The sequence below is a fragment of the Sturnira hondurensis genome, unplaced genomic scaffold (assembly GCF_014824575.4).
Source record: "Sturnira hondurensis isolate 20B ecotype Veracruz unplaced genomic scaffold, ASM1482457v3 Scaffold0005667, whole genome shotgun sequence".
In the NCBI taxonomy this organism is placed as follows: domain Eukaryota; kingdom Metazoa; phylum Chordata; class Mammalia; order Chiroptera; family Phyllostomidae; genus Sturnira; species Sturnira hondurensis.
Window position 1 is genome coordinate 231,192 of NW_028078298.1, and position 11,080 is coordinate 242,271.

The 11,080-nt window shown below is 38.3% G+C and overlaps 1 protein-coding gene across 1 annotated transcript; it reads right to left on the reverse strand.

Moving 5' to 3' along the window:
• Positions 1 to 321: 321 nt before the first annotated feature.
• LOC118988067 (olfactory receptor 226) lies at positions 322 to 1,305 on the reverse strand. Its single transcript, XM_037047433.1, has one exon. It carries the CDS (start codon positions 1,303 to 1,305, stop codon positions 322 to 324), a length of 984 nt encoding a protein of 327 aa, XP_036903328.1.
• Positions 1,306 to 11,080: the final 9,775 nt, after the last annotated feature.

Here is an 11,080-nt window from a genome sequence, read left to right on the forward strand (position 1 = left end):
CCCAGGAAAGGTCATGTAGAGAGATGCCGGTTCTGCATTTGTTTATTTGTTTAAATATTAAAGTTTAGTCATGTCTTCTGTTCAGTCAACCTTTTCCACCCAACCAGAATGCATGACACATAAACCTGCTCTGTGTAAATCCAATAGAAATCCAGCTGCTACCTGCTAGCTTTCAGTCCCTCTTCCTCCTCTTGGACTAGTTCCTTGGTGTTGCCTTGGAAATTATACTCCGTAATTTAGGCCCTAAAAGTTCCTCTGGACTTCATAGAAGGCATAGATCCTAAGCTTAAGAACATTTTCTAAGACTTAAACACCTCCCTTCTACCCATCTCTGTTAGCTTTCCCAGACTTAGTATCCTGGCCCTGATAAAAGTGCAGAGTATGGCGTAGGGCTCTCTTGACCTCTTGGTTGCGTAAGCAGTAAATTATGGGGTTGAGCAATGGTACAATGACAGCATAGAGTACTGAGACAAGCTTGTTGGTGTCAAAAGCTGAAAGTGCTTTTGGCCGGGCATAGATGAAAATACTGGCAGCATAGAAGATGACCACCACAGTCAGGTGAGAGGCACAAGTGGAAAAGGCTTTATGGCGCCCAGCAGCTGAGGGAATGCGCATCACGGCACCAGTGATGGCAATATAGGAGGCCCCAGTGACAGAGAGTGGTCCCAGCAGGATGAAGATGGCCAGGACAAAGTCTGTAAGCTCTGCTGTGGACATGTCAGTGCATGAAAGGTTGAGCAATGGGGAGACATCACAGAAAAAGTGGTTGATGATGTTAGGGCCACAGTAAGAGAGGCGAGAAATGAGAAACACTTTAACCATGGAGATGCCAAAACCTCCAGCCCAGGAGCCAGCTGCCAGCTGTACACACAGTTGGCCACTGACAATGACAGGGTAATGGAGAGGGTGGCAGATGGCCACATAGCGGTCATAGGCCATAACAGCAAGAAGGACACACTCAGTGCAGCCCAGACCCAGGAAAAAGTAGAGCTGTGTCATGCAGCCTTCGAAGGAGATTCGTTGTCCACGGCCCTGTTTGGACCCAACAAAGCCAGCAAGCATCTTGGGAATAGTGACAGTAACATACCAGATTTCCAGGAAGGACATATTAGCCAGAAAGAAGTACATGGGTTTGTGGAGAGCAGGGTGGCTCCTAATTGCCATAATGATGAGTGTGTTCTCAGTTAGCACCAACACATAGGCCAATAGAGAAAGGGCAAACAACAGTGCCCGCAGTGGCTCAGGAGCTGGAAAGCCTAACAAAACAAACTCAGTGACTCTCCCACTCTGGTTCCTCTGTTCCATGGTGTTGTTCTTGCACACTGTTCTTCAGGAGGGAGAATAGGGTGTCTTCAGCAGGCATCAGGGTTTTTATCGTTAAAATGCAATGTATGTGTCACAGATAATTTATCACTGAGCTGAGGAATCTGTTCTGGCCTTTGGAGAAGCATATATTGATAAGCATCAGGTAAAGATGACACTAGTTGGTCCCTGGAGAACATAGATAAAAAATAAAAATAGTAAGAGAACCTGGGGTGCCCTAATATGAAAGTTTGTCTGCGAGCTGGATTACAGCTCTGTTTTGAGGAAATAAGGTGCATATTGGAGGAATAACAATAACGTAACACAATTAGGTATTTGCTATGTGTTATTAGTACAGTCATTTCTCTAAAAATTTTGCAGATATTAATTCACTTAATCTACAAAGAACCCTGAGTTGTACCCCACTTAAAACCTGAGGAAACTAAGGCATAATTAAGTGACTTCCTCCAGGTCACACAGATAGTAAGAGGTGGAACCAAGAACTCAGGACCTCAGAGCTTCCAAAATACTCAGGCAAGTGAAGGAAGAACTGTAAAATACATACTGGATTTACATCCAAGAAAGAGAATCTTTGAGGCTCAGCTAGGGAAGCAGGTCATCTTCTGCAAGGGAACAAGGTAAAACCCCCAGAGGTCAGCACCTGTAGGGGTGCAGTCTTGCATAACTTGGTACTTAAAAGGAGTATCTGGGACCCACCTGGAAGTCATGTTAAGGAGCAGATTCTGGATGGCAGAAGAAATGAGATTCCCAATGATTCTCAACTTTTATACCCTGTAGCTCAGTTAAATAGGGGCACATTAAAATTTTCAAGAATTTATTTGAACAAACATCAGTTCAAATCAGGCAGTGCCAAACTGAAAGTCATTAGGTGCCCTTCCCTAGCAGAAGCTAGGGGCAAGTCTTCTATAGAGTAGATTTGGAAGTAAAGCAAGGATGTTACTAGACTGGTCATAGCCTAAGTGACAGCCTTGGATGGGAAGACCTAGTTGGCTGTTTGTGATTAATTGTTATTTGTTTTCTCAGATATGAGTGTCTTTACAATTGACTCTGGGTTAAGTTTTATTTTGCTTACTTATGCAGGCTACCAAGGCATTAAAGTCTCCTAGTCTAATGGCATCCTTGGTTAATTATTTTGACAGTATTGAGGCCAGTATAAAAGCATGCATATAGTAGAGTGCTCTCTTTGTTTACCTTGGTATCAAAAATAAAATTTGCCCTTTTCAAACAGCAAGCCTCTGAATCTAATGTTGATATTTCCACATGGGAGTTGATATAAAGAAAAGGTTAGTGTATCCCTACTGCCTCTGTATGGTTGTAGCTTTGGAAGGGAGTACAGAGATTAGAAAGGAGAATGGGGCAGAACAGCTAAACATCTGGGTGCAATTTCCCACCAGGAGATTCTTTACATTTTTAGTCTGAGGACTGTTAGCAGGCCTAACCTCTATGAGGTTAGCAGGGGCCAAATGTGCTCACACATCAGACTTCAACCTGAAAATTATTTTCTTCAGCTTTATTGATATATAATTGGCATATAACATTGTATAAATTTAAGTTGTACAATGTGATGATTTGATACAAGTACATATTGTGAAATGTGTACCCCAGAAGTTATTCATCCTATAACTAATATATATATTATGTATACAGATATATATGTGTATATATCACAGTATCATTCACTCATAAAGGAAGGAAATCCTGCCATTTGTAATGACATAGATGAACCTTAAGGGCATTCTCCTAAGTGAAATAAGACAAAGAAACACAAATACTGTATATCTCATTTATATATGAAAAATAAAACATCAAACCTGCTAATGCTTCATACCTGAATTTTTCTCTTCTTTATGCTCTGTGATTAACACTTGAGTATTACTCAGTATTTGAGCACTTGGCATATCTCTTAATACTGGAGTACTTCAATGCAACTACAAAATACCCATATCTCTGGCTTATATTTACCGTCACTCCCATCCTTTCCATCTACACCCACAATTTATTTCAAAGTTTATGGTGGATCAACTATATTCCAGACCACAGGCTAAGAGTTATAGTACATAAAAAGTAAATAAGACATATGCTTAGTCTTTAGGAAGCTCATAATCTAGTGGTAAAGATACCACTTAACTTCTCATTCCTGAAAGGTTAACCTGCCATATCTATCCCTACATTGTATATTAGCTTCAAAAATGGGAATTTTGAAAGTACAACCATCATTGATAACCTTAGCCTTTGTTCCTTCTCCTCAATACCTGCCTTATATTCATGGTGCACTGGACCCTCTTAGCCCCAGACTTTTCTGCCTGTCCTTTGATCTGTCCTACCTTCACATTTGGTACTCAGTACACTGGAATGAAAGATTAGCCTCTCACATGTGGATTGCTAACTGGTCTCATTGCCTATAGTTCCTGCTCTAAAGATCAAATCTGACTATTTTAATCCCCTACTTAATGCCGTTTCATTGTAACCCATCATTTACATAATAATGTTCAAGTTATTTAACAACGTGTATAAGTACTTTATGACCTGTCACTGCTATCACCAAAACCTTAACTGCTGCCCTTCATTGTCTTTCATACCCCGTAGCTCTTGCCAGACAGCATGTGTGTTGCCTCTGTAGCTTTACTCACAATGCATGGCTAACTCATAGTGGGCCTTCAAGTCTTGGCTCACGTGGCATCTCCTCACGAAAACATTAATGTCTTTTTCTCCTTTCCTCTTCACTGTTGTTGAGTTTCTCTCATTACTGTTCCCATTCTATATTTTAACAAATATAATTACGAGTATTTTTGTCTCTCCTTTCACCAATAGTTCCTATTATAGTGTCTGCTGTAGTAACTGATTGTTAAAGGTATTATAATGGTTGTATGGATACATGGAGAATTGGAAAATGGAGAAAAGCATGTAATGGGAAGAATAGATTAATAGATTATAGGAATGGAATATAAAGAAGGCAGAATATAAAAAGGAGTTATGTGGAAATGATCAGGAGTAGAGAATTTAAATGCATTACCAAAATATTCGGCAGAGTTGGAATAATGTGTAAGAAAAACAGGTAATAAATGTAGAAGAGTAAATAGATCCACAAGGACCAGATGAAACATGAGGAAATTAGATTACATGCAGAGAGATTGGATTTTCTGTGGATAAGATGAATGACATTTGGTAGACTAAATTTGCTATATAGACAGTAGATCCAATGTGAGAACATTAGGTAAAGAACTATAACAGAAAGGACAGGCTAAGGATATGAGATAATAAAAGGCGTATGGAGGACATACAGATTATGAATAAATAAAGAGACCAGCTACAAGTAAAAAGATGAAGAAAGCAATCTTGATCTGCATATCAATAAAATAGATCATTTATAAAAAATGTCAAGCCCTGGCCGATGTGGCTCAATTAGTTGCAGCGTCATCCTGTAACCAAAAGGTTGCAGGTTCCATCCCCAGTCAAGGCACATACCTAGGTTTCGGGTTTGATCCCTGGTCCCAGCGCATACAATCCCCTGTCTTGGGCAACCAGTTGATGCTTCTCTTTTATATCGATGTTTCTCTCTCTCCCTTCCTGTCTCTCTAAAAAAGCAATGACAAAATGTCCTCAGGTTAAGATAAAAAGAAAAAAAGAAAAATGTTGATAGGGGGTTGGGTTTTATTAGGTGTAGAGAGGAATAAGAATATGAATGTATTGTACAGAAAGTAAACATGAGAGAACTGAGCACTTTATGAGGCATGTAGCTAGTAACAGAATCCACTCACTTTATTCTGATGTCTTTGACTCAGGGTCCTTCTAAGTGATTGGGTTGGTTAGGAAAAAAGACTTAGGGAGTGTACGTAAAAGAAACTTGAAGGATTAGGGCAAAGAAAGGTGCTGCAGAGACTCCACCTCCCCTTCCTGCCATGATCAGAGAATTCTGCCAACCAGGAGGTTCTTATATCTTGCCCCTCCCTCCTATAGTCCCTATTTTTTCCTCCTTCTTTCTGATGCTTTGGGATAATTCTGAAGCTGGAGCCCAAGAGACCCACAGAGATACAACAGAAAAAAAAAGACTAGGGCAAACAGAGTCTTTGGGAAAGGGGATGTTTGGCAAATTTAGGGAAGAGAAGTTTACTAGGAAAGTTACCTGAGGGAGAGGGTGCCCCCAAAACCTCATGACCTCCCTTGCCTTCTCCTTCCTTGTTAGTCCACATTTCTTTCCCTCATGCCACATTCCTGCTCAAAAGAAAACTTTTGGCTTTGGATCAGGCAAATCTGTGTTTGTATCCTAGCTCAGTCATTTAATCTCGGGCAATTCATTTAACCTCTTTGCACCTTAAATTCATAATCTATCAAATGGTATTAATATACCTCACAGAGTTGTTGAGAGGAATATATATTATAAGACATCTGAAGTGCTTGGAACGTGATGGTGGTTCAACAATACTAGACTGTTCCTTTATCTTCTGAATCCATGTGGGTAACATTCCTCACTTCCACAAGGTCACAGAAGGAGCACTGAATTTAGAGTTAGGTTTTCTGGGTTTTAGCTTCGTGTTTGTAATTTATATTTTGTTTAATCTAAGGTTTTGTTACACATCAGTTTATTTTCCATAAAATAACATATATTACAGGTGTTTTGAGGATTAAATAAAACACAGTTTGTGAAAGGTTTGGCACAGTACTCAGTCCATAGTAAGCAGCTGAAGTAGAGGTTAATATTGTGGGCTTCACAGTCACACTGCTCATGTTCAACTATGTGACCTTGAGAACAGTATTTAAAATCTGTGTGCCTCCCTTTTCTTATCTGTATAATGGAAATAATTCTAATACACACCTCACAGAGTTGTGAAGAGTAAATGAATATGTAGATGAGAGTTTCTTAAATCAGCATCGGCAACAGAGTATTTTTTAACAAATGTTAACTGGTAATTCGGAAACTTTTGTTGAATCTGAATCTGTTGAGACTGGAGAGGAATTATTTGTGGGAATATTTGAAGATGTAAGAGAAGGGTCTTTGATATTCTGAAATTTTTTTTAATTTTTTAAGTTTAATTATTATTCAAGNGATGAGAGTTTCTTAAATCAGCATCGGCAACAGAGTATTTTTTAACAAATGTTAACTGGTAATTCGGAAACTTTTGTTGAATCTGAATCTGTTGAGACTGGAGAGGAATTATTTGTGGGAATATTTGAAGATGTAAGAGAAGGGTCTTTGATATTCTGAAATTTTTTTAATTTTTTAAGTTTAATTATTATTCAAGTACAGTTTTCCATCCCCCATTCCCATCCCAGCCCACCCCTCCATGCTCCCCACCTCCCTCCCATTTCCACCCCTTAGTTGTTCTCCATGTGTCCTTTATACTAGTTTTGCGAATCCTTCCCCTTTTCCCCTGAAGTTCTCTCCCCTGTCCCCTCTGGTCCCTGTCAGCCTGTTCTGAATTTCAGTGTCTTTGGTCATATTTTGCTTGCTTGTTTGTTTTGTTGTTTAACTTCCTGTTAAAGGTGAGATCATATGGTATTTGTCCTTCAACACCTGGCTTATTTCACTCAGCATAATGCTTTCCAGTTCCATTCATGCTGTTGCGAAGGGTAGTAATTCCTTCTTTCTTTCTGCAGCATAGAATTCCATTGTGTATATGTACCATAGTTTTTTGATCCATTCATTTACTGATGGGCACCTAGGTTGCTTCCAATCCTTGGCTATTGTAAATTGTGCTGCTATGAACATTGGTGTACGTAGGTTCTTTTGGATTGGTGTTTCAGGGTTCTTAGGATATAATTCCAGCAGTGGAATTACTGGGTCAAAAGGCAGGTCCATTTTCAGTTTTCTGAGAAAATTCCATACTGTTTTCCATAATGGTTGTACCAGTCTGCAATCCCACCAACAGTGAACTAGGGTCCCCTTTTCCCCACAACCCCTCCAACACTTGTTGTTTGTTTCTTTGTTTATGATGGCCATTCTGACTGGTGTAAGGTGGTATCTCATTGTGGTTTTAATTTGCATCTCTCTGATAGCTAGTGATATCAAGCATCTTTTCACATGTCTCTGGATCCCCTGTATGTCCTCATTGGAGAAATGTCTGTTCAAGTCCTCTGCCCACTTTATAATTGGGTTGCTTGTCTTCTTAGAGTGGAGTTGAGTAAGTTCTATGTATATTTTGGAGATTAAACCTTTGTCTGAGGTATTGTTGGCAAATATGTTTTCCCAAACAGTTGGTGCTCTTTTTTTCTTAATGCGGTTTTCTTTAGCCACGCAGAAGCTTTTTATTTTGATGAGATCCCATTTGTTTATTCTTTCCTTTATATTTCTTGCTCTAGGGGACATATCAGTAAAAATATTGCTGCGTGAAATATCTGAGATTTTCCTGCCAATGCTCTCCTCTAGGATTTTAATGGTTTCACGGCTTATATTTAAGTCTTTTATCCACCTTGAATTTATTTTGCTGTATGGTGTAAGTTGGTGCTCAAGTTTCACTTTTTTGCATGTAGCTGTCCAGTTCTCCCAACACCATTTGTTGAAGAGGCTATCTTTACCCCATTTTATGTCATTGCCCCCCTTGTCAAATATTAATTGACTGTAGACAGTTGGGTTTAATTCTAGGCTCTCTGTTTTGTTCCATTGGTCTATGTGCCTGTTTTTATGCCAGTACCAGGATGTTTTGATTATAGTGGCCTTGTAATACAGTTTGATGTCAGGTATTGTGATCCCTCCTACTTTGTTCTTCTTTCTCAAAATTGTGGCTGCTATTTGGGGTCGTTTATGGTTCCATATAAATTTTTGAAGTGTTTGTTCTATGTCTGTGAAATACGCCATTGGTACTTTAATAGGTATTGCATTGAATCTGTAAATTGCTTTGGGTAATATGGACATTTTGATGATGTTAATTCTGCCAATCCATGTGCACGGTATTTGTTTCCATTTGTTTGTTTCTTCCTTGATTTCTTTCTTCAGTGTTGTATAGTTTTCAGCATACAGGTCTTTTACCTCCTTGGTTAGGTTTATTCCCAGATATTTTATTTTTGTTTTTGCTATGATATTCTGAAATTTAAGAGGGGTTCTCATAAGTAATTAGGAGAAAGTAATCCTCATTTTAAATAATCAGAACAAAGTAAGTATGATTGGGCTCTTACCATCGTCTGGATGGTTGTGCTTGTAAGCCTCACTGATCGCATAATAGAAATTTAGTACTTCAGGTGTGGAAAATACACTCAGAAAGTCATGGGGAAGCAACAAACCCAGAGGAAATGATGCAGCAATAAGGAGGGATAGAGCTTAAAACAATATCTGCAAAGGCCTTAAAATAAAAACCTACTTTTGAGTAAAATCATGTACCAAAGACATTGTAGTAAGCCCGATATGGAATAAAGTAATATATATATAGACATACATATTACTGATATACTATAGTGTTAGTTAAAAAACTACCAAATGAAGCAGCTGGTTGAATTAGCATTGGTTGGTTGATATGGTGGTACTGTTTAAATAAGGAATGTTTGCAGAAGTTGAGATTTATTGAGGTTGATGTCAGTTCACTTGTGGTGATTATTACCAGTCAACAGATCACATCAATAGGCTAAATAAAATGAGCCATAATAAGGGCAGAAGGGAATAAAGTGTGGAAAATGGGACAACTGTAATAGCGTAATCAATAAAATATATATTTTAAAAAACTCAAAGTGAGCCATAATCAGTTTTAAACATACTGTTTAATCATCTGATAAATACCCTGGAGGATAGAGAGAATACATCCTTGAAATAAATAAGTTAATTAATTAATTTAATACAGGCCCAAGTTCCTTTATCCAAAACACATGGGACACTTGGAATTTTTAGATTTTAGAAAGGTGATCCACTGCATGCACCATGGTTTCCTAACACCTCCAGAGAGTATGGAAGCAGAACTCTATAATCTAACATGTGAATGTCTCTACTGCAAAGCCTATGATTATTTTTACAATGTGGAATAAAAAAAAGCAATAAATAATCTCATATCATTTCATAACAGATTTTGTCATCCAGTGAGTTTAAGCCCCAAATTTAGGAAAAAATGATTAATTTCCAAAGTTGCTTGGATTTTGGAATTGTAGGTAAAGATTTGTAGAATCAATATTTGCCTAAAATCAAATGTATATAACATGGGGAAATACTAGATATTTTCTTATTAACACAGAGGATGGCAAAAATATTCTCTATCCCAACTATTCCATGCTGCTTAGGCAGTTTTGTGAATACATGAAAGAAATGAATAATAAATATTGAAAAGATAGATGCAAAATATTTTTACTAAAAGCTATTAGTTAATTACAAGAAATACTCCAGAAAAATCCCATGTATGTTGGTTGTTTCCTCCAGGGTCACATACCTATAGTCTGTTATCACAAACTGGATACCAGCAGGACACAGGATCCTCATTGTGGCCTTTTATAGGCAGACTCATTTCTATCCTGACCTTTCATTAAACCGTGGTGACTACCACCTGTTTTTTTTAGTTCTATAATTTGTCATTTCAGAAATACTATGCAAATGGAATCATTTGCAGTTGGCTTTCTTCACATAGCATAATTGGAGATTTATTCAGGGTGTTGTGTGTATCAATAGCTCATTTTTTTATTGCTGGATAGTATGACACACTATGGATGTACCTCTGTTTAAATGTGCACCAGTTGAATCAGGACATCTGAACTGTTTCCTGTTTAGGCTGTTATGAATAAAGCTGTTACAAACATTCGTGTACAGGTTTTCATGTGAACAGGAGTTTTCATTTCTCTGGGATAAATACACAGGAGTGCAGTTGCTGAGTTATATGTCAATTTCATGCTTAACTTTTATTTTATTTTTTAAAGATTTTATTTATTTATTTTCAGGGAGAGGGGAAGGGAAGGAGAAAGAGAGGGAGAGAAACATCACTGTGTGGCTGCCTCTCACGTGTCCCCTATTGAGGATCTGGCCTACAACCCAGGCATGTGCCCTGACTGGGAATCAAACTGGTGACCCTTTGGTTCCCAGCCCACGCTCAATCCACTGAGCTACACCAGCTAGGGCTCATGCTTAATTTTTAAATGAAACTTCCAAACTCTTTCCAAGAGTGGATAGAACATTTTACATTACTAACACAACAAATGTATATGATACAGTTTTTCACATCCTTGCCATCATTTTGGTGTTGTCACTATTTCTTAGTTTAGACTTTTTGATAGATGTGTAATAGTAGCTTATTGTGGCTTAATTTGCATTTAGCTAATGGCTGTGAGATTGAACATCTTTTCATGTAGTATTTATTTGCTTCCTGTATATTGCTTCAATGAACTGTCTGTTTTTGCCCATTTTATACTTCGGTTGTTGTTGTTTTAATTATATTTTATTGATTATCCTATTACAGTTGTCCCAATTTTCCCCCTTTTCCCCACTTCACCCAACTCCCCCCATTCCCTCAGGCAATCCCCCACCACTGTTCATGTCCATGAGTCATGCACATAAGTTTTTGGCTACTCCATCTCCTATACTGTATGTTACATCCCCGTGGCTCTTCTATAACTACCCATTTGTACTCCCTAATCTCCTCTCCTCTTCACTCAGTACCCCACACCTCTCTCCCATCTGAGAACCATCAAAATGTTCTCCATATCCATGATTTTGTCTCTGTTCTTCTTGTTGGCTTAGTGGTTTTTAGATTCAATTGTTGTCAGATATGTGGGGGGGGGGGGTTGCTATTTTATTGTTCATAGTTTTAATCTTCTTCTTCTTCTTAAATAAGTACCTTTAACATTTCATATAATA

Excerpts from the sequence above, each read along its gene's own strand:
- LOC118988067 (XM_037047433.1), bottom strand. The coding sequence starts at position 1,305 with ATGGAACAGAGGAACCAGAGTGGGAGAGTCACTGAGTTTGTTTTGTTA.